This window comes from Anguilla rostrata, chromosome 18 (assembly GCF_018555375.3).
Source record: "Anguilla rostrata isolate EN2019 chromosome 18, ASM1855537v3, whole genome shotgun sequence".
Classification (NCBI taxonomy): Eukaryota; Metazoa; Chordata; class Actinopteri; order Anguilliformes; family Anguillidae; genus Anguilla; species Anguilla rostrata.
Window position 1 is genome coordinate 5,303,123 of NC_057950.1, and position 27,892 is coordinate 5,331,014.

At 48.4% G+C, this 27,892-nt stretch overlaps 2 protein-coding genes across 2 annotated transcripts in view; both read right to left on the reverse strand.

The window, feature by feature from the left end:
• ppp2r5d (protein phosphatase 2, regulatory subunit B', delta) overlaps window positions 1–6,456 on the reverse strand; it is a 36,529-nt gene extending 30,073 nt beyond the window's left edge. Inside the window, exons 1-2 of the mRNA XM_064317248.1 lie at window positions 6,315–6,456; window positions 4,979–5,062 (exon numbers count right to left, since the gene is read on the reverse strand). Coding sequence (XP_064173318.1) covers window positions 4,979–5,062; window positions 6,315–6,341 — 111 coding nt within the window. The 5' untranslated portion in view covers window positions 6,342–6,456. The remainder of the gene's footprint in view (window positions 1–4,978; window positions 5,063–6,314) is intronic.
• A 4,691-nt stretch (window positions 6,457–11,147) lies between these two features.
• znf318 (zinc finger protein 318) lies at window positions 11,148–27,806 on the reverse strand. Its single transcript, XM_064317403.1, has 11 exons — window positions 27,297–27,806; window positions 25,495–25,622; window positions 24,629–25,148; window positions 22,793–24,493; window positions 22,224–22,295; window positions 21,424–21,523; window positions 20,735–21,039; window positions 17,333–17,527; window positions 16,694–16,787; window positions 15,197–15,315; window positions 11,148–13,814 (listed from the first exon to the last, which is right to left on the reverse strand). Exons 1-11 carry the CDS (start codon window positions 27,591–27,593, stop codon window positions 12,084–12,086), a joined length of 5,262 nt encoding a protein of 1,753 aa, XP_064173473.1. The 5' UTR covers window positions 27,594–27,806; the 3' UTR covers window positions 11,148–12,083.
• Between the last annotated feature and the right edge of the window lie 86 nt (window positions 27,807–27,892).

The following is a 27,892-nucleotide window of genomic DNA, read 5'->3' on the forward strand; positions in this document are numbered from 1 at the left end:
TTAACCTTATTTATCCAGAATCAAAATATACTTTAAAAATTCATACAGGCTACATCCTTGGCAAGCCCTGAGAAACATGAAACCATATAAGATATGGGGGGGGGGTGGGAAATGTAGTCTCAAGGGGTGGGTCTTCAGCCCGTGTCCTGACCCCTTTTTTTGGGAAGACTGTCCCACCACTGTGGGGCCAGTGCAGACTGACGCTGTGACGGGGAGGAGTGACCCACACAGGGAGGGGACGGCCAGTCACCTCCAGGTCGCTCAACCAAAACAATCGGCCCGGTTTGAAGAAACGGATTAAAACCTCACAAAAGTGTCTGTTATTTTAAGGTCAGTCGTCAGCTCCCCGAGGGGTATTTTCTTGGAATAACAAAACGTGTGGAGTAATGACACACTTCACAGCTCTGAAAAACAAACCCTTCCCTTTCTCTGCCAGATAACCTGTTTTTCTTGCATATTCTCACACTGAGGGCCCAGTTAACAATTATAATGCAAATGTTATGCAAAAAGAAAATAAATACAGGGTTGCAAAATAAACAAATGAATTACCAGAACTCAAATCCTTCCAAACATACAAAGAAAACAATAATTAATCTCTCATCTTTGTGTTTTAAGAGGACAGTATATACTACGTCAATACATGTGAACTCGATGGCCTAGAATAAAATTGGTTTAAAAACATATCACATTAGTACTGCATGTGTCTGAGAGCCAATCAGCAATTCCAACTTTTAATTGGTCTATAAATACAACTAGAACATACAAACATCATAACTAGTATGCATACGTTTTCCCCCAGTGCACAAGATGGAAAATCTTTTATTCATTTTTATTTGACTCACTTTCATTCTGATCATATATTTAGACCTATACCAGCTAGCAATTCACAACACACAATACGGAGGAGGAACAGTTCTCTTCTCTGGAACACAGTACACATCCAGCAGTGCATTAGGGTAATAAAACAGCTTAACAGTCCCGCAGGGAACACCCAAATGCCCAGGCCTACTTTTACCTTTAAATTCAGAGAAGAAGAACATCTGCAAAGTGCACTCGTTTAAAAAAAGGAATCCAGAACGTATCAAAGGGCATTATGGGTCACGTTGCTGACATCAACGAGTTCAATGAGGAGTTTATGAAAAGGGAAATGTCAAACGACCGCACCTTTGTCCAGGTTTGGCTCACAGGGCAATGTTTTACTGCTCGACCCAAATGACTCAGTCCAGTTTCAAGTCACCCAGACAAATCTTTTCTTAAAAAAGAGGGGTAAAACAATGCAGACCACAAAACGTGAGATAATCACACGTGAAATTAAGAAACTGAAATGTTTCCTGTAAAAAGCCCAGAGTTTAATCCTCCTGCTGAAACTCATGGGAGATAACACCGTAACAAGCAGCACGTCTGTGTCGTGACAAGCGAGATAAGGGACAAGAAAAACACCAATAATCGAAAAATTTCAGCGACGTGTTCAGCAAGACGGTGGCATATTTTTGGGAAAGACTATTTCACGTGCAGGGAAACATGGCGGCTTCAAACTCAAACCCCCCCCCCCCTGAGACTACCCAGGCACTGAACACCAACCGCCACGACGGCGATGACCCCAAAAATGAACTTCCGATTACTGCTTTTAACTTGGGCGAGGCTTCACAATTCACTATCGCCATGGAAACGGACGGGCGCTATACTAGGGCACGTCACGCTGCCGGCGGGAACGCCGAGGAGAGCGTCGCCGTACGATGGCCCCGCCGCCGCCGCCGCTTTGCTCAGGAAGCTCGCCGCGCCCGAACAGCAGGCCCGGGGGTCACGTGACCGCACAGATGGCGCCGCCGCCGCCGCTGTCTCCCGCCCAAGCTCACGCGGCGGATCATGCGCGTCTGGTAAAGGAACCCCGGGGGGGATTCGGGGCCTGCTCTCTCCGCAGAACGCGGCGCGTCCTCAGTCAGAGAAAGAGAGACTGAAGCAAGACCTCGCCCTGCTCCGGCCCCTCCAGCTCCAGCTCCACTCCAGAGCAGCGGCCTCCTGCTTCCGGAACGTTCTGGAGGCTTTTCCCTCGCGCTCTTTATCCTACACGGTACTTGCAGGTAATGTATCCATTTTTTTTTTTTTTTTTTTTTTTTTTAAATGCGCAACTCGCTGGAAAATAAAAAGCACAAAACTGCCCTTCCAATCCCACAAATCACTGGGTTCACTTCTTACATGCAGACACTGGAGGGGGAGGAAGGTCTGGGCAGCACCAGACAGCCCTCCTGTACGGCGGCCGGGGCTTCCACGGATCGACGTCACAAAATGGAGGCCGGCGTATCCCCCGAGCCCCGCAGCCCAATGTCACAAAAAGAGGAGGTCCGTCACCCATCCCCATCAGACGCACCCCGAGGCCTCCACGGCAGCGATGGGGGGGGCCGTGCGACCGAGCCGCTCTGAAAATAGCTTTTAATCAATGACCCCCCCCCCCCCACCCAACCCAGCCACCCACCCATCCGCCTGAGTACCATCAACCGACAAGGGCACCGAGACGCCTGTCATCAGCGCGGGAGGACGCTTGTCACGACACAGACGTGCCGCTTGTTACGGTGGGGCCAACGACGACGCTGCAGCGGCGGGCAATAAACGCCGCTGGCCATCGAGCGGACCGGGCGCTGACCATCGAGCGGACCGGGCGCTGCCTAGCAAGCCAATGCCCAGTGAGTTCAGGGGGAGCGGGGGCAGGACAGACACACAGACACCACGGCTGAAGCGAATCAACGTTTTTCACAGGAAACCGAGCCGCAAGTACGCTCACGGTGAGACAACGAGTGAGGATCCTCCCAGTCAAAATCCTCCCTGCACCTTTTCTGGCACAATGCATCGTGGGAAATGTAGTTTTAACAAACCAAGACAATTATTTACGGTCACGCGTTTTGTCTTTCGGACGCGAGTTTTAAAACAAGACACCGTGGTCCCTCAACCATTCTGGTGCAAAATGGCTGCCGTGCATCACCGAGATGGTGTGCTATGCACTGGCGGCAGTGGTTGAGGAGACCTTCACTCTAATCGCCATCTCTGTTGCCAGCTCTGTTGACTGAGGGTGACTGTGTGTGACGTCTGTGGTTACATATGTTCCGGTCCAATGGGCTATTTAAAACCAAGCATGTGGTAATAAAGCATCGCAAAATAGCAGTCCCTCATCACCCCACCCCCCACCCCCCTCCCCACTCAGTAAGATCGGCAACGAATGTTTCACGCCCAATTAGGTGTTTGAACAAGGTTCATATCATGAACGGGGGGGCAGGAAATGCACAGAACAGCAGGGTGAGAACGGAGAATCTCACAATTTCTTCAGGAGGCTGCAGGTGGTCTACCCAGGGAAAATGCTGGCTGACACACAATCTGTTGCAGGCTGCGCAGAGGGCTTTCTGAAGAATTACCCTGTTGGGTGATTTGTGAATACGGCAAATAACCTCTTACTTGGGACACACCCATCACCTTATTTGGCAGAAGTAATCCCCTGACTTGACACATCGGTAACAGGCGATTTGTTCAGTGCCACTCCCAAATGGCCTCCACATTGCAGAGCACTGCATGCCACCCTGGCATCTGATATCCACGCTCCAGCGCTGTCATCACACGTGGCCGGTCTCATAACTTGCATGTAAAACGTCACCAAGAGCCTGCTTCCTTTCCCCTTCCCTTACTTCCTCTCTCTCACAGTCATCCTCCAGCAATGCGGGAGGCGTTGTAAATGAGGCACATAGACGCAAGGGGCAACTCTGTTCTATTGCTATTCATCAAGGACAGAAAATTCAATTGGAGTCGCTAAAACGCACACACACACACACACACACACACACACACACACACACAAACTCCACATGCATGCACAAGCACACGCACGCACAAACAAGCACAGAACCTAAGCATGCACATGCGCGCACACACACACACAAACATATATGCACGCACACACACACCCATACACATGCAGGCACATGCACACACACATATGTACTCACAAGCACAGAAACATAAGCATGCAAATGCACACACACACACGCATATGAACACACAAGCACACCACACACAGCATGCACGCACGCACGCACGCACAAACGCACACACGCACGCACGCACGCACAAACACAATCAATCTTTGCTTTTGATTCAGGGTAAACACAGGAGGACTACGTCTTTACAGCAAGTCAGGCCTGCACAGATAGGCCAGCTACACACAGAGAGGCTCATACACAGAACACAAGCCTCTCCCTTCCTCGTAAACACAGGGAACCTGGATCCAGTTCAAATGTCTTAATGGCTCCTATGCCAATGTTCCAAGAAATGGCTATAAACTCAGCCAGCAAACCTGCGTGACTCAATCATGTTTGCCTTGGATATAAGGTGACGAGGACCTGACAAGGACCATCAGAACAAAGGCTGAAATTCTGGGGATAAGCGTTACATTGCAATTATTTATTATAAACCTTCACATATAATATAAGGCAAGGTTTGCTTAGGCTGCATGTAGATTTTTGCTTTCTTTTGGAGCATTAACACATGAGTTTCTTTTATAAAGGGTCAGAGAAATGTTTTGTAATAGTTGAAAAACAGTAGGCCTACTACAAGAGATCATATACTTAAAAATGAACTGTATTGGCACATAAATTCACATAAATTAACTATTGCACACTATGGTCATATTAACATACAGGATTGGTACAGAGCAAATATTTCCAATGCAATTACAGAAAATGAGAACAGGCCATACCTTTCCTAAATGAAAGTAAGCACTTTACGACCAACACGTGCTATATTGGACACACACACATCTGCATAGGATATACAGCACTGGAGACAATATTCAGAAAATGAAGGACAGCTAATTAATTAATTAATTAATTAATAAATAAATAAATAAATAAATACTCCCATAAGGTGCAATGATTTAACAGGTGAGTGGAATTCTCACATACACATTTTCCTGAATCGTGAAAGATGAAGAATTTACCTCATCTGAATTTTCAGTCGCGGCGTCCTTTCCTCCGCTAACGTTGCTGTTTTTTGAACTGCTTTTAGCAGATTTTGTTGGCTCCTGTGAATGACAAAGTCATACTGATTATTACATTAAATCCTTGTGTGCTCGGCACCTCCCATCTCGGTGTTGCTATCAGCTAGCCTACACGCCTAGTCAACGTTTCAGTGTTCAGACAGGTCATCCAACGCTGGTTATTGCTAGCAACATGACCGTTTGTTTTATGTATTTATGCAAAAAAAAATGTATTACATATTTATTCATTAGTTTTTAGTCCATTTCATGCGCACAGGCTTCCTGAAAAAGGTGTATCAAGTGTTGCTACTGCTGGCGGCTTAGGATATTTTCCAGTGCAACTTCGCTAGCTTGCCACCCGCGGTATGCACAGGCCTATGTGTAAGAACAGTGCACAGCACTACATTCCTGTCCGTTCAAACCTAGCTGGCTCCAGAAGTACGCGGAAAATGGCCCAATTTCCACTGTACCTCATCAACACGCTGTCACGCACGTCTGTTTTAACGATCGGGATGTGATCGGAGCGCTCACGTCGTTCATATATTTTTGTCAGGGACATTCAATGGGGATTATAAAAGTATTCCTAGGCAAAACGCTGCAATAACCAAAATAACGAACTGCACAATGATAAAGCATATCCGCTACACGATATCGACACTGTACGTAGCGAGCTGTCAACATTTTCAGCAACAACAGATACATTTTGATCATAACCGACGTCGGACAACGAATCCAGATAAACTTACAACTAGACTTGATTTGAATGTGTGCGTTTATGTAACACAGGCTAACTGGTTAGCTGAATTATGTTGGTAGTAGAACACCCTATCGAAAATCAGTTCGCGCACTGACAGGTAAAAAAAAGCGTTTTAAATGATTTTCCAATAAACTACTACATTTTCTGTAAGATTAAAATAACTGTTTCCAACAATATAATGATTGTACTCGTAAAGGCAATAACAATATTTGAAAGTTCAATTGCAATTCATGGTTTAGCCTTTCGTTTAAGGAAGATCGTATAAAAACAGCTAATAAAATTGAATACTCGTTATTATTTACCATTGCCACAGAATTATATCCAGCAAGCTAGCCACTAAAAACATGAGAAGAGGAAGGACGCTTTTCACGGTATGAAAGGTAGGTTGCTAGGCCTTCAGAATACTAATACACAATCCAGCTAGCTAGTTGGTGAATTCAATTGCAATATCTGTATGAAGACATTTATCTAACACACGTTCTCTGAAAAAAGAAACACAGTTCTCTAACAGTTGCAGTTACGATCTTTTCCGTGTGTTACCTTCTCTTTTTTAGTTTTATTCGGCATTTTGCGGCGGCTGTTGATGTTTTTCACGGTGACTCCGTGAGTGACTTCCCCGGGACTTGGTCGCTCTCCCCTCGGTTACCTTCAGCTCCCTGCGCCCTTATAGGCCGACATTATTTTCATTGGCCTGCGAGACGTCAAACTACCCAGAGACCAAATTGTTGGATTTTATGATTGGGTGAAAGAATTTCGAAAGATTATTCCTCTCTACTCTTACTCTAAACTGTAGGGGGGGCGCTCTACCAAGCAAAGACAACAGTAGACTGATACAAGATTTTAATATTTCGACAGATATCAAGCACACCAAATGTTTTGTTACAAATATGTAACAGATATGTTTACCGAAATACGCCTCCAATTATATTTGAACACCATACATTTTCGTAGGTTATATAAAGAAAGGGGACCAGCATATAGCTACTATGAATAATTTCGTGCCTTCAGTTCGATACAAGAATGCCAGAATACAAGGCACAATACATCTGGACAGTGGTTCTATTTAAAAGTACTCCAAATTAAATAAAAACTAATAAATATGCTCGACCACGTGAAAACCGGAAATAAATAGTGTATCAATCTCAAAATACACCATACCGACTGCTACCCTCTATTTTAGTGTACAATTGTTTTCACGTAGCCTATAATAAACATTATATTTAATGAGGCTAATTATCAATTATAAGATACAAAGAAAAACAACAGCATAATGGATTCTATACGATACGCATTTTTCCATTTTTTTTAAAATGGAAGAGGAAAATTTTCACAATTGAATGCACACACATTGAGAACACTTCTATGCATTTCAAAAGGCAAACGCAATGTTCTCAAAATTGCGTGTCAGTAAATCGGCGGTGTCATGAGCCTCAATCTAAACCCACTTCTCTGCCTCATAGCCACACGAATACTTCCCCAAAATAACTGTGCTTCATCTCTGACCCCCCCGACACCCCCACCCCCCAGTGATGTACCCAGCAGTCCACTTGAATTGCATAATAACCAGCGCGCACTTCTTCAATATTAAAGAGGGCACGCACAATGTGAAAAATGCAAGTTCGTCATGCGTTTTGACAGCTCTTTTCAGCACGAGGGACGTGATAACAGACACCCAGTTCATTCCCCGTGCGTGACCTCGGAATGGCCCGTGGAGCCATTGTCACGAGGCAGATGAGCATCGCACAATGTGAAAGTACAATGGGAGACGGGGCCAGGTTTATCAGCAAAGGAGTGATGACAGGTTATGCTTCCAGCCACAGCTTTTCACCAGAAGCCATGGACCCGCACTTGTGCCGGGTGACCTCGTTCCTTGTTACTTCAGCACAACTAAAAATGTTCAGGCTGCACACAAAGTTATAGGCAGCTAACAGCTAACAAAGATGCCTCTTAAGCCGCGTTTCCACCGCATGCTACCAGCTCAGCTCGACTCTACTCGCTTTTGGTGCCAGGTACTTCGTTTTCCACTGCAGATAGTACCCCCGCCAATGTAGCTGGTCGTCATTAGCGACGCCACATGAAACACGTTGCCCTGACCAATCAGTGGTCAGCGGTGTTTTCACGTCACCTTTTGGTATCGCCTCAGCTCGCCTGGAACCTCGACGGAGGTGATACCAAAAAAGCACCAGGTATCAGGTACTATCCACAACTTTTGCCCGATGGAAAACTAAAAAAGTCGAGTCGAGTTGAGCCGGTACCATGCGGTGGAAAAGCGACTTTACAGGACAGGTATACAGGCATTACAAGTATAGGCTGGACCCTACGATGAGGACTCTGCAGTGACTGATCACAATTGGCTTCATCGCACCAGGAGAAGAGTGTTCCTCTGAATGTGTAGCTGCCAACTGCATGCTAGGTACCTCACCTTTCTGCTTGATGCCACAGTTCTGCTTGATGATGCTGCAATGTGTGCGATGAGTCCACCCTCCCATCCGTGCAGGTGTGAAAACGGTGACTAGCCCAGGGCTACTAAAACTGCAGGTCCCGTGGGCCACAGTGCCCTGCAGGTATTTGCTCCAACCAATCCAGTACACCGCCGGATTTATCCAACTATTTCACCTCCTTGGTTCAGGAAGCAAGTTTACTGGGGAACTCGGGTGGTGTAGCGCATGGTTGGAGCGAATGCCTGTAGACACGACGGCCCGCAACGACCTAGAGTTGCGTAGCCCTGGGCTACAGGCACATTTGGCAATTCCAAATTTGAGAGAAAATAAAACTTTGTTTTTGGGAAGAACTTAATTTTGGCCAGTGATGAGGCATTGGTGAACTACTCAGAGGAGGGGCCATCCTCTCCCTGGCCCTGCAGCATGCATCGTACAGGAGTACATACACCTTCCAGTGAACAGCAGCACTGAACTTAGCCTTTCCCCTATTTACTGTATGCCAGAGGTCATTATGGAAGATGCAGAAGCTGATGATCAGTTGTAGAAATAAATCAGCAGTCAAACTGAACTGGCAGGCTGCAATAGGTTTTCATTGGGTCCTTTCACAATCAACAGGTGATTTGAGAACATTCTGATTTGAGAAAGATCTGCAAAACAACAAAAACCAGCAGACAATGCATCTTTCAGGACAGGGGCCGGACACCCCTGTTATATCCAATCATTGCGGCAGTCTACTATTGCCACCATCATAGGCAAATTAAGAAATTAAGCCAATTAAGTGAAATTAAGAAATCAAGTCAATTGTTTTTAAATGCATTTTATTGAAGAACACAATTACACAATGTCCCTTCTGCAGTTCATATGCCATTTGGATAGAAACAACCCCAAGTCCTAACTGTATGTCATGTACTCTCTAACAGCATTAGTATTCAAACTGTAACATACTGTAGACAATGTGGCATCCCCAGACAGAAATTAGTCTTTATCAGACGCTAAAGTTCCTCAAATTGTCAGACCTGGCATGCATATATTAATACTCATACAATCATGTCGAGGCCTAGAACAACTTCTATGCTTAAGAGCAAATTAAATTGATAAAACTTTCAGTATATAAAACCTATCTGGGGAAAAAGCCACTATTAACAAAATATCTGCATATTCAAAAAATCAAATTACATCATGCCACCTGTGCCTTTTGGGTGACGACAGCCGTCCTCGCAAAGCATTCGTGAGTTTCTCGACTTACCTGTGCCAGCGCAGAAATGGGAATGTCCCAGGTGGTCCCATGGAGAGTAATCACGTTGTCCTTGATCGGTTTAAAAGGACATGGGTGTTGCAGGAGCCCAACAGCCTGTTACACAATGACATTTCTAACATGGGTGTGCAACATCTGGAACATCACTCCCCCCACCCCCCCACCCCCCACCATCTCATTTTATCATTTCACTTCATTATACACAATCCAGCCTTTTTTTTTCTTTTTGGTTAACATTTGTCATCAGGAAGTCTATCAAGATGGCTGCCACAAGGATCAAAAGGAATGCTCCGCTTCTAATGACCACGGTAATCTCAAGTAGAGCTCACTGACACAAGAGAGGCTAACGGGCTAGCTCCACAGAGGAACTTGTGGGAACTTGTCGGCACTTGACTAGCCAATCGGGACTGGGTCGATGAGATGCCGTCGTCCCGGTCCATCTGGAGCCGTCCCGTCCCTGGCCGAACTTGGCGGCCAATCACGAGTGACCCTGTGAGGCTGACAGTCACAGTTCAGGTTTGACACCGTAGGGCGGGGATCAGCAACTCATGGTCCTTGAGGGCCGAGAACCACTGGTTTTCCACCCTCCCTTTGCCTGGGAGTCAGGTGAGAAGACAATCTAGCCAATCAGTAGCACTAATTACCCGGGAGAAAAGAAAACCAGGGCTGGATTTTGATTTGAGGCTAGAGTTGATGATCCCTGCCGTAGGGTACACCAGCAGAATTTTGAATCTCATTACAGCATTGATTCCCCCCTCCCACCCCTGCCCCCAGTCGACTTTCCTTACCATTCATCTTTTCAATGGCCCAATATATGTCTTGGACATCATATATTATATATTACTGGTTTCCAACGCTATATTTTTTATCAACAGTTCCAAGGCATGGCTTTATAGAATCCTGGTAATATTTCAGTGATAAAGCGGAGGAGGTTGAGGTGCAGTTGTATAAAGCTTCATATAACCTGTTCACAGTTGTACAGGCAGTCCATAAATCCACTGTGTAAAAGGCACATGCTTAGCAACCAAGACAGTGAAAGCAGGTCAAGTCTGCATATATAATACTGATAATCACAGAAAATTGCAGGTAATTAAAAAATAAATAAAGTAAGATGATAAGACCCTAACTCGTTTGTACATTTAAGTTTCAGGTTATACAGTATATAGATTTGCTCAGTAATTACATTGTGCTTTCTATCCTGAAACAGTGAATGTTGTCAGAAAATTGTGTTCCAAATGTCCAATCTAGATTTAGTTTGAGCAACAGTTCAGTTAAGAACAGAACTTCAGATTCATGATGCAAATAACCCAGTTTAGCCCACTTCCTCTCAGCATTTTGCAAAACAGTAGAGACCATCCTGCATTACATCTATATCTGGTCTGGGACAATCAAAGGGACTTGGGTCCCACTATAAGCTCCTCTATGCAATAATAACCCTCTGGGTAAAAATATGCCTCCTGGTGTTGATTAAAAATCATTCTTCATCTCATGCTGTTGTGTTCCACTCGCAAAAGTGAACTCATAAGCAAACAATTTACAGGCATTAAGCATCACACACAACCATTCAAAACTGACACACGGCGATTCCAGATGAGAATTTGTTGGCCAATAAATTTATTTGAACCCCAACTCTGCAAAACTTTGAACCCCAACAAACCGCATTAACTACCAACAAAAAACAATGGCAAGTATGTTTTATTTCTGCAAAATGTCTAATACAGAACAGCACTTAGCACTTTCTGAAGATAAAAAGAAAATAATTCCACAATTCCACAGGCAGCTGCGATGTTCATGAATACATACATTTTTTTTTTCCATCCACATCTTCAACGATTTTTTGCTGTGTGCTGCAACAAGCAATATACAACTTGAAATAGTGATTTGAGATTAAACAAACAAATTCTTTTTATATAAAAACCAAGTTTTGGTCCTTGCATCGTCTTCCTTACCAAATCTAGTCTTCTCATCCAGGTTCTGCTCTCCATTCTGCAATAACCATCTTTGACAAGAAAAAAACAAAGATAAAAGCTCGTGAGTCTGTAGGAGATGAATCGTACATCAGAAATAAAATACGATTGCACTACTTCTTGTGCTATTACCTTTGTTAGGAAGGTAAGGGAGGATTTGACATTTTTTCTGTAACCGTCGGCAACGTGGGAGAGAAACGCAGTGCATGTACAGCAAACCAACAGGAGCGCTTATTAACAGAGAAAGTGTTGTCATCGGTTACCAAGGACTCACACACACACACACACCCCGCTTCGTCCAGTTCCCAGACTCATTTACACAAGTTAAGTTTTAGTTGTGTGTGTGTGTGCGTGTGTGTGTGTGCGCGTGTGACTGGGTACATCATTTCGATGGCTTTCGAGTCCTCACAATCACCTTCAATCCGGCTCTAAGTCTGCACTAGCCCTCCCGTCGTCCTCATCCTCAGTCCCCACTATCCAAGCTGACAGCCAGCCTTACGTATGATACACGTATCCCAAACAGCCTGCGCTTTGCCAGAACGCCTCAACCGTTCATACGTCCCAACCCTCGTTCCCGCCCCCCGCCCCTCACCCCCACCCCCCCCCACCCCCCACAATCAGGAAGCACTAAGTCCCTCTGATCAAGCTACTCAAAGTTAAACGTGAACATATCCAGGTCCACCATGTCCATTTGGAGGTAGGAAGCGTCCTTTTCCGGGTCGGTAATTTCGAGCGCCTGCTCGTCGAGCACCATGCCCCCGCCGCCGCATTCAGACGTTAGTGCGCTCGGGGCGTCCGTCTGACTTTTGCTCTCGGTTTTGGGGGCGCCCGCCCCCGAGTCCTTGCTTTTCGCGGGCTCCGCGCCCTTGGGCGGTTTCGTCGCGGCGAGGAGGTCCGAGCCGCCGCCGCCGCTCCTGGCGGCGCCGCCGCTGTAAAAGATGTCGTACAGGTCCTGCGCCTTCGCGGCGGCCATGCTGGATTTGGGCTTATCGCCGCTCCTCTTGGGGCCCTCGGCCAGGTTCCTGTGGAGGGGAGGAGGGCACACCAGCACGGCCACCGTCTGCTCGCTCTCGGGGACCCCGGGGGCGGCCACGTCCGACTCGAAGCTCATCAGGCGCACGCCCGGGGGCGGCGGCTCCGACGGCTGAGCGGCGGCCGTCGTCTTGGCGGGCGGCGGCGGCGGCGGCGGAGGCGACACCTCCTTAACGTCCGGCGACGGATCTCGCCGATTCTCGTCGGAGGCTGGCGGAGCCTTCGCCGGCGGCGCCGCGGGAGTTTTCAGAACCACCTCCTCGCCGCCGAACGCCTTGGATATGAGGTCCGGGGTCAGCACCGCGTCCCGCTCGGCCGGGGGCTTCACCACCGGCAGGGGCTTGCTGTTGCTGCTGCCGGGGGGCCTGATGGACAGGAAGGTGTTCAAGGGGGCGGGCTTGGTGGCAGCGATGCGACTGGACTTCCTCAGGACCATCATGGGCGCGGACAAAGTCGGGCGGATTTTCGCGGGGGCCGTCGCGGGCTGCGCCGGGCCGAAGGGTACCCACGCGTTCGAGGGCGGGATGACGGTTTTCCCCGACAGCTTGATCGCGATGGTCTTGGTCTTCGCCAAGGCAGCCTTCCCTTCCTCTTTGTCTCCGCCGTCGTCCCCGCCGTTCTCCTCTTCTTCCGTAAGGTTTTCCGTCGCTTTCTCTTCCTTTTCGACCTCATCCTCTTTTTCTTTCTCTTTTTCTTTCTCTTTCTCTTTCTCCGGTTTTTTCCAGCTGAACTTCCCGAAGGCGGACGCGGCGGAGGCGGCGGCGTTCTTGGCCGCCTCCTCGTTCCTCTTCCTCACCTTGGCCTGGATGGCCGGGCTGGGCCCGCAGATCGCCTTGGGCACGCCGGCGGGTTTTTGCGGCGGCTCCGCGGGTTTCTGGGGCTGGGATTTCCCCTCCCGCACCGGCGTCCTTCTCCTACCCTCCCTCTCCTCTTTGACGCTCGAGCGTCGCTCCTCTCTGTGCCCAGAGGGGTAGTCCTCCCTGTGTCCTGGGTCCTTCTCCTCCCTGTGTCCTGGGTCCTTCTCCACCCTGTGCCCCGACACCTTCTCCTCCCTGTGACTGGAGAAGGTCTCCTCCCTGTGACCGGAGGAGGTCTCCTCTTTGTGGCTGCGCGGGGGCTTCGCCTCTCTGGAACTCTGGGACTTGCGGTCCCTGTGACTCGGGGGGGGTTCGTCCGCCGGGCTGGAGGGCCGCTTCTCGGGGCTCCCCGAGGCCTCCTCCGCCTCCAGCCTTCGCTTGAGCTCGTTCGACTGCTTCCTCTCCCTGCTGTCCGCGGCCACGGAGAGGCCCGCCTGGCGGTCCAGGTTCCTCCTCTGCTCGTACAGCGGGTACTCGTCCATGCGTCTCTGGAAGTGGAAGACCAGACAAAAGCTGAGTTTTAAAATTAAAAAAAAAAATTTTGTACAACCTTCAATTTCAGTAGCGTATGCATGCGATACACAGGTATTTATTTTAAACGTTCGCCGCCCTTCACTTGCTCACTACGCTTGCTTTGTTAAAGGGGTGGTTCCTTTCCTTCCTGTTTTTCTTTTTGTTGATATTTTCGTTTTAGTGTTAGTTTTCTTCAACTGGCCCAGACAGTTTTTTTTGTGCAATGAAGGGTATTTTAGACTCTTACAGGAGCTTCTGATGATCAGCCGGCAATGGCTAGTGCAGAATCATTTAGACTTTAAGGTCTAAAGCAAGAAAATACACTTGAGTTGAAAATACAGTAACCTGTCTTCCTCCAGTAGCCTTGTGTTTACACGGGAAGCTGCACCTTAATTTCCTTGAGCACAGTAGTCTCAGTTTGCATTATGCTGTACGAAAATGTTCCAACTGGCAAATAAGATCAGATGTAATTTTTAAAATAATAATCAGATAACATAGTGGCATACATCGTCTAGTGGCACAACACTGCTGTATAAGCCGCATTCCAGTTAATGGAAGAGTATTTTCTTGCTTTAGGCCACAAACTCCCAAGTGGCCCAACACCAGCCATTGTAAAGCTGGCAGACTGTCTGAAAAGGCCTAAAATAACCTTCACTGCCCACGAAAACCCATCTGGGACAACATGACGAAACATTCACTCCCAACGCAATGAATGTCCAGAAAGACGAAGAATTACATTACATGGCTATGATAATAACTATATATCAAAAAAACATTTCTTTGAACGCTGTCGTTGGCACTGATGAACATAATGCAAGGTGGATGCACTGAATGCAGCCCAAATGCGGTAAATTATGGATCTCACAAAACCACTCCAGTTTGGTTCTTTGTTGTATGGGATATGCACAGCAATGGAAAAAGGAGTGTTTCTCACAATTAAAAATTCGTAAACATGCGGAAAAATCGAAAAAAATTCAAGTGCTGCCACAGCCCTAGAGTTTTGCACATTCACAAAGCCAGTACTTTCAATGTTTTAAGGACCTGTTTCATAAAGAGCCCGTATAACTGCAGAGACCCTGAAGCAGTTCACTTCAACCCTGGTCCTGGAGGGTTACAGGGTCTGCTGGTTTTTGTTTTCACCTTAAAATCAGCACCCAATCGAGACCCAAGACACCAGGTGAGTTCAGTTAACTGTGTAATCAACTGCTCTAACTGATTCATTAAGTGCAGAGTCACTATGAAAACCAGCAGACCCCGTAGCTCTCCGGGACCAGGGTTGGAGACCACTGCCCTGGAGGAATGGGGAGTGACAGTAGAAATGGCAGACACACACCGTTCTGCTTCACGCGTTAATTACCTTGTACTTCCCGTTGTGCTTGTGACACGTGACGTGCTCCTCAGCGCAAATTTGATCCCCAAAAAACTCTTCGCACAGCTGGCAGTAAAATCCCATCACGGGGACCAAAAACTCACAACCTGCAAGAGCAGCACAAACAAAGGTGCTGAGAGAACTGACAGACAGTTCCAGCAAAACAATCAGGTAAATTTGTATTGTATTGTATTGGGGGAGGTAAGAGGGGTTGTCTGGCAGTCGGAGGGTTGCTGATTAGATCCCCCGCCCTGGGTGTGTCGAAGTGTCCCTGAGCAAGACACCTGACCCCTAACTGCTCCCAACAAGCTGACTGGTACCTTGCATGGCAGCCTTTCACCGTTGGCGTGTGACGGAATTGGTGAATGAGAGGCATCAACTGTAAAGCGCTTTGGATAAAAGTGCTATATAAATACAGTCCATTTACCATTTATTGGCCTTCCCCACACTATCTCTGCCAGTAGAATACACAGGCCCAATAATATACAGGATAGGATAAATCCACCTCGCACCTTCCCCTGAGAAGATTTAGAAGCATAGTTTGTGACCGGACAAATTCACCTCACTTTATGAAATGGACAGGGTTGTTACTTAGGTTTATTGTGGTAGTAAAATGTACCAAATACCGATTTAATCCGGACATCTTTACATTCTGTCACGCTTGGCAAAACCAAGATCTTCTGTTAGGCATTTGTAATAGAATCGCTATCACCCATTGGACGTGTCATACATGGCGCACATCTGCAATGAATTATGGGAGCTAGAACTAAGGGAGACACCAAAAAAGGCTGCATAGACTCTCAATCGAGATGAAACGGATAGTTCTTTTTTCTGGGTTTTTTCCATGTTATTTCGGTTATAGTGTACGTTTTTGATTGGCCCAGACAGTTTGTGTGTAATTAATGATGTTTTAGATATCTACAGGAGCTTCTTATGACCTGCCAGCGTTATAACGGCTGGTACTGGGGTGTTTGGGGCTTCATGGTCTGAAGAACGTAACTCCATAGCAGGCTGTACAGGGATGTTATACCTCTAGAGCAGTGGTTCTCAAACTCGGTCCTGGGGGACCCCTGTGTATGCTGGTTTTCATTCCAACCTCAACCGCAATCCCAGTATTTTAACAAGCTGTTAATTTTTCTTAATTAGGTGCTTTTCATGTTTTAGAGCTGGGGTCCCAGTCTTATCCAGAAAGGGCCAGTGTGGGTGCACATATCCTGATTCTACTAATCAAGGTGCTTAGCAATTGCTCTAGTGATTGATTAGTAGAATCAGGTGTGTGCACCCACACTGGCCCTTTCTGGAACCCCACAGAAAAAGAAAAGAAAAAAGCCCTTTCCTTTTTTGGGTGAATTTTTCCCTTTCAAATTTAAGCCCCAGTATGGTTTCTCTAGATGGCGAACACATTTATCAACCGGGACTTAAATGAACGGGACACGTTCCTAAGGACTGGTTTCACTGCATCTGTGACTATATGAGCCGTCGTACCCTTTGCTGGCCGGACGATCTTCTCTCCTGGGGTCCGCTTCTTCTCTTTGCCCGAGGAGTTCGATGCCCAGGGTCGATCATACGGGTCCAGGGTCTACATTGTAAAATTACAAAAGTGTTTGTGACTGTTTAAAAAATAAATAAATAAATAAAATAAAATTTGCATAACACCAAAATGGTGCAAAGTGATGCAGGCTCAAATGAGAAATTCCAAACTTTGGGAGCACTTCGCAACATGGCAGGTCTACATACAGTATGCAGTGCCAACAACTACATGATGGAATTCATTACTACAACATCCGTTCAGCCGTTGACTAAAATTATGCGTTCTTGTGACTGACTACATTCAACGTGACACTTGATGTCAGAAGGAATACGTTTCTTAATATATGTACTTCTATAGCACTTATGAATGACAAATTATAAAGACCTAAGGTGACAAAGAAACGTAAAATCCTATTATGAGGGATCCATGCCACTGAAAAGAGAACTAAAATGATAATGCCACAGAAATAAAGAGTGCAGAGCCTTTGGCCAGTTTAACATACAACATACAACAATGCAAAATACATTAAAAAATATTTAAAAATTTAACTTAATGCACGTCGCTCTTAGAAAAAAAACATAAATCATACCAACCTTTCTGTGCGATTTGCTGTGCAAATGCGTGAAAAAATCAAACATGGAGCCACAAACGGTGTTGCAGTTTTTACACCAGTGGTTCCCGGAGTCATAGTATTCGTACAGTTCCGCTGACTTTTCGGGAGACGAAGCACCACGCTCGCCTTTCGTTGGCTTCTGTTTTTCAGGACTGGACCCCAAAGCGGATGCGGCCTGATCAAAAAGATGGGGGGGAGGGAGGAGGGGAGGGGGGAGTCAGCTGCTGTTCCAAGTCCTCCTCCTCCTCCGCCCTCCAATGAAATCAGGAAAATACAAATTAATACAAGTTGCAGTTAAAAAAACCCAGAAGAAAACAAAACCCTCCAACAAAAACATCCTGTGAACAAAACTGAAGACAAATGCAATTTAATACCCGAATCCTCAATCATTAAAGTTTTTTCAAAACAGTCTTACCTTTGCAATTTAGCAGCTCTGATATCCAGCCTCGAAGGAGTTACACTGAAAATTGACCAATTTCCTCAGGATGAAATTTACAATGACCTCCAATCACAACTTTCAGGAGCAGAGCCCAAAACCACAGTCTGGGCCCCCCCCCAAAGGTTTCCAGGGAAACAACCCGTGTTACAACCGGGCAACTTGCAAGGCGCTGGCAGCGGAAAAACGGCCTTTCTGCCCCCCCCCCCCAAAATCCTCTCAGAAGCGCTCTGGGTCACGTGGCTGGCTCTTTTTAGCGGACGCCGAAGGGAAATCAGGGCCACCGAGTGGTGCGATGGACGGGGGCGACCTGGGAACGCACCCCGACTGCGACGCCTGGCCTTCCAGCGGAGGGGGGGAGTAGCCGAGCGAGGACGATGATGAGTTTCCTCAAACGGCTAAGCTTCCAGCGCTCTCTAGCGTTTCCCCTTCCCACTCGGGGGATTTATTCACACTGGCGTAAGATCATAACATGTCACAACTGACTTGGGGGGGGGATTGAATTTCAACTAATTATTCATAAATAAAATACGGCTTTTCCGTACGGACGTACGAAATCAAGGCTCTGCAATCATCGTTCCAGATTCCACAGCGCAGAGTAAATGTCGATTGGTGCTGATGACTTCGTATTTAATAATAATTTGCTCTGGCTTATCATTTCATAGTACCTGACTTTCCTGGTAGAGATGAGTTGCGATGTATAATTCAGAGTGGTCCAAAAGGGAATTTTCACACCCAATTTCGAACCAACGTAATATTTTAAAATGCAAGTTCACTTTTATTTCATGCCAGGAAAATTTGGTGGAGCTATACTTTACTTTCAAACAAATTCACATTTGCTTGGTTCACTTTCCACTCTGTGGGGACCCCGGTTTCATACTTCACACTTTCCGAAGCAGGTTACGTTTTACCTGTAGTGTACGTCCTTTGAAGTAGATACAGGTAGGACAGAGACTGCGGACACATTTATATTGCGTACCCTTGTTTGGTGCCTTTCACCAATTGAGGAAAGATCGTTGCGTCTATCTGGGACAGACGTAATGGGGAAATAAAAGACCCAAGGGACCTGTAAAGACCAACTGTCACTTCAGAAAAGCCCGCCTCCAGTTTGGAATGTTTCCTTCTGGCGTCCAATCAAACTGGAACTCTACACATTTGGTCATACGACCTAGCTGAGTGAGGGAGCTTCGGAGTCAGGCGTTTCAAGCTCCCCCTCGTGAACCAATCGGCACTTACGGAACGTTCAAATTCAAACTGTGTGGGAAAACACCCCAAGATGAGAACCGCCACGCATGACGCCATGGTGACGCATACCACTAGCTAGTTTATTATTTTAAACATCGGGACAATTTGCCCTCGAAATGCAGACAGTTCTCCCAGAAACATTACATGCAGTAGGGTAACGTGAAACCAAAAAAAAAATCAGGAGTTGGGTGCCTGGCTTTTTGGTACGCCTTAACTTGCCTGAAGGCCTTCCGTAATCTACTTTTCTCAGGACAGCTTGCCACTGAAATATATTTTTTTTTGTCAGCAAACTTTGACAAATCAAATCAAAATGTATTTATATTGAGCATTTCACAAACAATTTGCCACAATACGCTTCACAGACAACCCTGGTCTAAACACCCACAGGAGCAAGGCTAACGCAACAGTGGCAAGGGAAAAACTCCCCGTAACAGACAGGAAGAAACCTCGGGAAGGAACCAGGCTCAAGGTATGATTTTTACATCCTCGTGAACTCTGCAACTCCACATGCTGAATAACAAACCAGAGACCACGCCAGGAGTGCGGGACTTCTCACTCTCGAGTCTGTTCATTAAAACTACAGCGGCTGAACTGCTGAATTGGACTATTGAGGACACACAACGGCTAATTTGTTTGGAGACAGCAGTCGTAAAACAATGTTATCTGCACAGCAACCAAAACAATGAGCAACACATTTCAAGGCCACTCGCCCAGCATAAGGGTTTATCCAACCGTTGGCTAAACTCTTATGCTGGGTGAGTGGCATTGAAATGTGTTGGTTCCTATGGCATTAAAAGCACAGTACCTTTCTATGCATACTAGGACTGAAGAAGGGTTTGAGAAAACATATGAAAATCTATTTAACCCGCTGCTTTTATTATTTTCGAAAAATGCTGTTTTTTTGCCGTTTTAAGTATACAGTATTCTTTTGTATGTGTACGTGTGTGTACACGTATGTGTGTGCGTATGTGTTTCCACACGTACGTACACACACACACACGTACACACACATACATGTCACATGCTTGCAAATGATCCATTTACAAATACACAATTTTTAGTTAAGCATAACTCCCAGAAACAAAAAGTGTGGATGTCAAACAAGTTAGAAATTGAATGGCGGTAGAACTTGAGCCTTTATTCCAATTTGACCAATATTAGCGGATGTCTGCCGTGTGGGTAAAGTCTAATTGGACTTTAAGAGCAATGCTCATAGCATGAAATGAATTAAGCAATTTTATTTACATTACAGTCTGGCAATAGTACAGGGCATGCACGCACGCACACACACGCACGCACATGTACACACAAATATATCCACCTATATTATACACACATGCATATATATACTGTACACATAATATGCATACACACATATATATGCACACATACATATGTAGTACATATATAAATGTGCCTTCGGCCTTTGATAAGAGCAGTCAGAGAGAGGGAGAGAGAGAGAGAGAGAGAGACACACAGGGAAAGAGAGAAAGAGACAGAGAGAGAGAGAGAGAGAGGGAGAGGCAGATAAAGGGAGACACAGGGAAAGAGAGAAAGAGACACAGAGAGAGAGAGAGAGAGAGAGAGAGAGAGAGAGGCAGATAAAGGGAGACACAGGAAGAGAGAGAGAGAGAGAGACAGAGAGAGGCTTTTACCAGTGCCTCAGCTTGCAGGGAGCACAGGCGCGGTGCTGAGTTCTACCTTAGCGGACGGGACGCTAGAGGAGGGGGCGGCGGGCGCCTTCTCGGGCGCTCTGGCGGGGGCCCTCTCGGGGGGCGGCTCGCGCTCCCCGGACGGCCGGCCCTCCCGGCGGTGCTTGTCGGACCCGCGCAGGCCCAGGACCAGCGCCACCTTGTCCAGCTCGGCCCGCTTCTGCTCGGCCGCGGCGTGCTCCTTGCGCAGCCGGGAGATCTGCGCCATCACCTCCTCCTGCAGCCGGCCCAGCTCCGCCAGCAGCGGGTCCTTGTGCCCGTCCCGCTCCCGCCGCTTCTTCCGCAGGAGCTCCCCTGTGGGGAGGGAGAGAGAGAGTGTCAGACCCCCCCCCTGGGTGAGAGCGCTGAACCCCCCCACCCCCACCTCCACCCTACCCCGGTGAGAGGGAGAGGGAGAGGGGCAGGGACGGGAGCAGGAGAGGGAGAGGGACAGGGACGGGGAGAGGGACGGGGAGAGGGACGGGGAGAGGGAGAGGGAGAGGGACAGGGACGGGGAGAGTGGCAGGGGCAGCGAGAGGGAGAGGGGCAGGGAGGGACAGGGGCAGGGAGAGGGAGAGGGACAGGGAGAGGGAGAGAGCCAGGGACAGGGAGAGGGACAGGGAGCGGGGGGGGCAGGGAGAGGGAGAGGGAGAGGGACGGGGACAGGGAGAGGGGTACGGACAGGCAGGAGGGAGATACCTTGTTGTTTTCGTAACCTCTCCAGCTCCTTCATGAGGTACTCCTTCTTCTTCATGCGCACGTCTCGCTCCTTCTTCAGCTTCTCCCTTTCTTCAATAACCTTGATTTTGAAAGTGACAGTTTGAACACCCGAGGTTTCAAAAGCCTCTCGCTACAAAGAGGGGCGTTAAACTGAATCCCACGGGGGCCGCAGTGCCTGACTGGTGATTGGTTTCCTTTCAATCAGCGGCTAATTAAAGGCCTTGAGAAAGTGCGTGGACTCCTTAGCCAATCAATGACTTAAATGAAGCACTGGTGCTGTGAACAACACCCCGAAAACCAGCAGGCACTGCGATCCTCCAGAACTGGAGTTTGACACCTGTGTATCAGGACTTCAACACTACACAAGGCAGATTTAAGCTGTTAAACTGTACTTCAATACTTTACCGGGGTGTTTGAAATGACCAGTCATGTGTAGCATCCAAAAAAAAAAAGCCAAAAACAATGAATGTGCACTATGATCAACAGATGTTTATGTTTATGATGCATCTATACTTATCTCTACTTACTTTGTGTGATCCATTGACATGGATATAATATTTAAAACAATAACCTGATGCATTTTTACCATGATTTCCATCATATTTTAATTTCCAATTGTGTATAATTTTGTGAGGTTAGCTGGGAAATGTAGCACTACATAAATAAATAAATAAATGAATGAATAAATAAATAAATATTTCCTTCTTCACATGAACACTTCATGCATTTGAAATAATGTAATTCTGTTAAAAGATTTTTTAAAAGGGTGGAGGGAGTACCTTCTCTTTCTGACTGGCTTTGTTTTTCTCTTCCAGCAGCCGCTGTGATTGGCTAATCTCCTCGTTCGCAGGCTGACTGGTAAAACGGTCATCAGAGCCCATTGATGCTGAGAATTTAAATACATTTACAATTCATGAGGGAAAGATAGACAAAGAGAGAGCTAGAAGTGTTTGCACTTCTGACATTAGATATCTTAATATGACATATAATATAGTGTGACATGTTTTAGCTGGGCTTATTCGTTCACAAATCAAAAATAACTCCGGGAGATCACTTTGCATTAACTGGAGCATGTGTACCCAGACTTGAGAGCAGATTATTTCTGTATAATCTGCGCATTCTTTTTTTTTTTTAAGAGGTTCACCGAATAGTTTAGCTAGGAAGAGGCCTTTATGCACTACAGCTTTTCCCCATCCAATCCAATCTAGTGGCCATGCACTCAAAAATATTCCCGAACAATATAAAAGCATCGGCTTCTACAATCCATTGCCATTCATAAAATGTCGATAAGAGCCTCGAGGGAAAGAATAGACGGACAGCTCGCCCATCTAGCCTCACCCTTGCCTGCCGCCTGCGACGACCTGGAATCCCTGGTTTCCAAGGCGACGGTCTCGATGACTCTCAGGTAGGGACGCGCGGACGCGCCGGACGCGGGCGCGTCCTCCGCGGGGGAGTGGGGCGGCAACAAGGACGGGGGAGGGTACATGGGCCACCCCGGGGGCATGTAGGGCATGTAGCCCTCGTACTGGGCGTAGCCGGGCGGGGGGTAGTTCGGAGGGGGCATCGGGTAGGCGGGGGTCTGGCTCTGGTAACCGGGCACGGCGTGGGCCCCCATGGCGGCGACGGGCTGGGGGACGGGGGCGAGGCCGGGCGGGGGGTTCATGCTGACGGTGATGCGGGACTGCGTCGCGCCCTTCCCCAGCACGGGGATGCCCCAGCTCTTGTCCGCAGCGTCCGCGTCCAGCTCCGCCCTGCCGCCGCCGCCGCCGCCGCCGCCGGCGCTCAGGGACTCGCCGAGTGAGACCTGCCTGGAGGGACGGGGCGAGGCGGAGCGCCCCTCCGTTTCGGGTGACCTCTTCCGGCTGCAGCCCTTGCTGCGGCTGCGACTGCGACTGCCGCCGCTGCTGCTGCTGCTGGTGCTGCTGTGGCTCTTGCGCCGGCCGTAGCTGCCGGACGAGGCTCGCCGCTCCTGCAGCCTCTCCACGCGGCGGGAGGAGCCCGGCGGCGGCTTCTTCCCGTGCAGCCGCTCCTGCGTCCGCGCCGCCATCTTGCTGATCTCGGCCACGCCCAGGTCCAGGCCGATGGCCTTCAGCAGGTCCTGGATCTTCTCGTACTCCGCCACCTCCTCCCGCTCCTTGCTCTCCCGCGGGTCCAGCCCCGGCGGGTACCCCTCGGGTTGGGGCTGCTGTTGGGGCGCCCCCGCCTGGCCGCCGTTGTTCTGCGCAGCGGCGGCGGTGGCGACGGCGACAGTTTGGCCGCGGTGGTGGTACCTGGCGTCGGGCTGCACCTGCTGGTGAGAGCCCCGGAGCAGGCGGGCATCCAGGCGGTCTTCGCCAGCCGCCGCGCTGCCGCCATGGCGATATGGCGAGTCGGCGGCGGCGCCAGTCGCGTACGCCTCGCCCACGAGCTCGTGGGCCGCCCCGGCCTGGCTGAGGCGGCGCTGCCCGAACTCTCGCCCGACGGGATACTCCGGCACCTCCGGCTTACCGTCGCGATACTGGGACACCGCCAACTTGCTGCCGTCGTGATACTTGGCGATTTCGGGCCTGCCGTCGCCGTAGTGGGACAGCTCGGGCTGGCTGTGCAGCGGGGGCGCCCTGGCCGGGGCCACCGGGTGGGCCTGGCCCGGGACTTTCTCCCTGTCGCCCTCCTCCTCGTCCCCGTAGAGGAACTTCTCCTCGTCCTCGATGTCCGTGAAGCTTTTCCTCTTCTCCTGCAGGTCGGGCGCGTTCCCCATCATGCCCAAAATCCTGGAGAAGCCGCTGCTGTCCTGCCTGACCCGCTCGTGCGGCAGGAGGAACTCGCCGACGCCCTCCCCGTCCGTCTCTTGCTTGACCATGCTCAGGATCTCCTCGTACTGGCCCAAGTTAAGGGCGTGCGTCATGGCCCGCACCCTCTGGTCGGGAGGCTGCTCCGCCGTCTCCCCCAGCATGGAGGCGAACAGGCCGGACTCCATCCCCTTGGTTACGACACTGAGGAAGCGCTCCGTCTCCCTGGAGAGGCTGCTGCTCTGGTGATCCCCGGAGACATCCACCGGAGAATCACTGCTCTGGAAAACAAAACACAGGAACAATGATAAGAGACACTTTTACAGAGATATATGACTGGCATGTTAAGCTGAATTGTGCGGGGGGTGTGGGGGGGTGGTGGCAATGTGAACAGCACCTCGTGCAGGACTGCTTACCTGCACGGCTGCAGGGGAGTCCGTCTCGGAGTCGACCCGCTTTTTCAGGATGGATTTCGTCGGCGCGCCGAACATCTCCTCCAGCTCTTTGCGACGACGGGCCATCTCCAGCTCCCGAAACTCGTCCTCGCGGCAGCCCTTGCCCTTCGAGGGGGGGCTCGGGCTGCTCCTGCTGCTGCTGCTGCCACTCCGGCTCCGGCTCCGGCTCTTCTCCCTCACGTGGCTCCGCCCCCGGCTCCGCCCCCTGCTCCGGCTCCGGCTGCGAGGCCGGCTTTTGCTCCGCCCCCGACTCCGCCCCCTGCTCCGGCTGCGGCTCCGAGGCCGGCTTTTGCTCCGCCCCCGGCTCTTTCCGCGGCTGCGACTCCGGCTCCGGCTCCGCCCCCGGCTGTGGCTGCGGCTCCTCGCCCGGCTCCTCCCCCTGCTCTGACTCCGCCTCCTGTACCGTTCCTCAGACCCCTGCTCGTAACCTGGCCTCATACCGGACGAGTGCTTGTAGTGAGGGTCCCCCGTGTGGTAATCTCTGTCAGATGAAATGCCATTAAGAATTGAACATAAAGGAAATGCGACTGGTATAGTACACCATGAATACTGACACAGCCAACAACGTAGCTGTAACTATATTACAAGGAAGTGAATAAAAACACTAACGACAAAAACAAACAGACAAAAAAAAAAAACTATTCGCTGTGACCCTCTGATGAATAAAATTGCAAAATACTCCAAAAATCTGCTTGGCCAAGCCTGTAAATTATGTCATTGAGTTTTGCCCAATGACAAGCAACACAACACCATTATTAAATTCTCCTCATGGTCCTTGTGGCCCAACGACAGTCACAGCAGTTTGCGTTCCCTTTCTGCTCTTTTACCTGTCGTAATGATGCTCAGAGTTCCGAGAGCTCCGTGGCGCTTGAGACCCGGTCAGCTCGTTGCCCACGGTGATCACCAGGCTGTGGTCTATGGGGATGTCCCCCCGCGTAGGTGACGGAGTGAGCCGCTGTACAAAACAAAAAAAGGCCAGTAACTTTAAAAGATCAGCACTTTCGAAGTTCTACTCGCGTCGCCGAAGGGAGGGACAGTTCACTTTCTCGCGTTTTTAAGAAATTGTTCATAAAAATCACCTCGGTTTCAGCGCAAGTTTTTCAATTGGACCAATGCAGTTTCTGCGTGCGATCAAGGATATTTTAGACGTTTCAGGAAACTTGTCGGCTTTACATTGGAGAGTATCAGGGCATTTAAATGTTCATGGTCTAAAGTTTAGCTGGTACTACCGAACCCATACAAATATTTGTACCGTTTTCTTTCCAGAGGTTGCGATCAATGACAGGTTACTTTTGCTTGCTAATGGTAATAGTTTACAATAATCTGAGTCTTAACATATTTGAGGTAATTACAGAATATCAGAGTACAGGCAGTCCCCGGGTTATGAATGAGATCCATTCATAAGTCTGTCTTTAAATTGAATTTGTAGGTAAGTTGGAACAGGTACACACGGTTCTTATTTAGCGTCAGTTAGTGAAATGTTTGTCTTAGTATATATTTTACCTTTCTATGCATATAAAACACTTAAGAAACACTTCCAAATACATTAAAACATCTTAAACATAATACAGTACATAATAATAATACAGTAATAATAAAAGTAACTACATAGGGTACTGTACTGAGGAGAGAGAGAGAATCTGTGTGTGTATGTTTTCTTTGATGCATCACCAGCACTTGCATCGGACTTACGCTTTGGAGGCATGGTTAGAAAGGTAAATAAGAGAACAAGACCAGGTCAAAACCTATATGGATGGACCGGCCGACCAATGGTGTAATTTCATAACTCGACCGACCAATGGTGTAACTACATCACTCAGTCACTCAGCACTTGATCACTCAGTCACTCAGTCACAGACATTCGCGTTTGTAGGGCTGGGCCCGCTGTTGCGGTCCATGGCTCTGTTGCGGTCCAGCCAAAAATTTAAGCCAAATAGAAAGTTACACACTCAACACAGTGTTAACGGCAACAGCCGACATTAAAATGGCGGACGGCGTTCTCCATCCCCGAGCTCGAGCCGACAAACCGCTGAAGCCACTCAATATTTGCATGATCGTCAAGTAGTGCGTGCGTTCGTTATTACGAACCATTGTATTTAACTCAAATTTTTAATATAATAGGCTTTATGGCAGTCCGTTCTTAACCCGGGGACTGTACTCATTACGGCTTCCAATCACCCACAGCATCCAGTTAAATTAGGCTATGTTATAGAAAAGTGCTTGCTGCTTAGCCAATGCTGGTTCAGTATTTCTATTTTGCAATTAGCAGTACATTGGGGATGGGAATTCTTAGCTAGCCAACACTTGTTTGCGTTTGAGTAATTTCTTTTTTCTACGTTTATTTCAGCTGTCAATCTTACTTGTCACATTACAATGAAAAAGTAGGCCTATCCATTATAACGGCTTCAGTGAGACCCTAGCTAACTGGCAATCTAAGAAACCTTTAAAGATATAGATAATATATTTCTAGTAGGCTAAATGTTTGCGGTACGTACGATAGCTAGGTCTTAGGACATTCGTGAAAACTGTATTTAGCTACATAGCTAACTAAAGCTAGCTCCAGACTGTGGTGCTACCTAGCTAGCTAATTAGCAATGCATCCATCAACCGAAACCCTACCGTAGCCTACCTTGCTTGAGTGTTCTCTGGGAGGAGGCCCATTGCCCCGAAATTCGCCGCTTGATCCCCGATAGCTGGATGAACCGGGAGATGAATATCGGCGGCGAGGTGGGGAACGGCGATAGTCCTCCGGATAGCCGTGGTGATAGCCATGTCGCTCTCGCTCTTCTCGATAAGGCCCGGGTGGCAAAGGACGGCCTGGGCCGGGTGGCGGAGAGTGGCCGTGATGTGAAGCACGAGAAGGGATGCCGGCCGGGGGGCCATACGGTCGGGGAAACCGTCCTCGGTGCGGACGTCCACGAAACATGTTTGAGGAAATGTAAAAGCCTATTTGCAGTGCTTTATTCCAACAAACCCATATATTTTCTGTGCGCAACAAAACACTAGCTTTGCACAACACGCATACATGCAAAGTTGTTCCATCCGTCCCCCAGTCTTCTTCATCTAAAGTATGTGAAGGAACCAAAACAACTGACAGGGTACCAACTGCCACCTACCGTTGTGGAGCAACATACTGCAGTAACCCTATTTGTGTGTGCTCTGTAAAACGGACTAGTGTAATTTTTTTTACAGGTGGCGACTGTTCACGAAAACGAGGTAGGAAGT

What these genes read in the sequence shown, in the direction of transcription:
- znf318 (XM_064317403.1), bottom strand. Translation starts at nt 27,593, where the DNA reads ATGTTTCGTGGACGTCCGCACCGAGGACGGTTTCCCCGACCGTATGGC. An exon ending in ATTCCAGGTCGTCGCAGGCG is followed by an intron (nt 22,296 to 22,792) that starts GCAGGCAAGGGT and finishes TTTACCAGTCAG; the next exon opens with CCTGCGAACGAGGAGATTAG. An exon ending in AAGCCAGTCAGAAAGAGAAG is followed by an intron (nt 21,524 to 22,223) that starts GTACTCCCTCCA and finishes TTCAAAATCAAG; the next exon opens with GTTATTGAAGAAAGGGAGAA.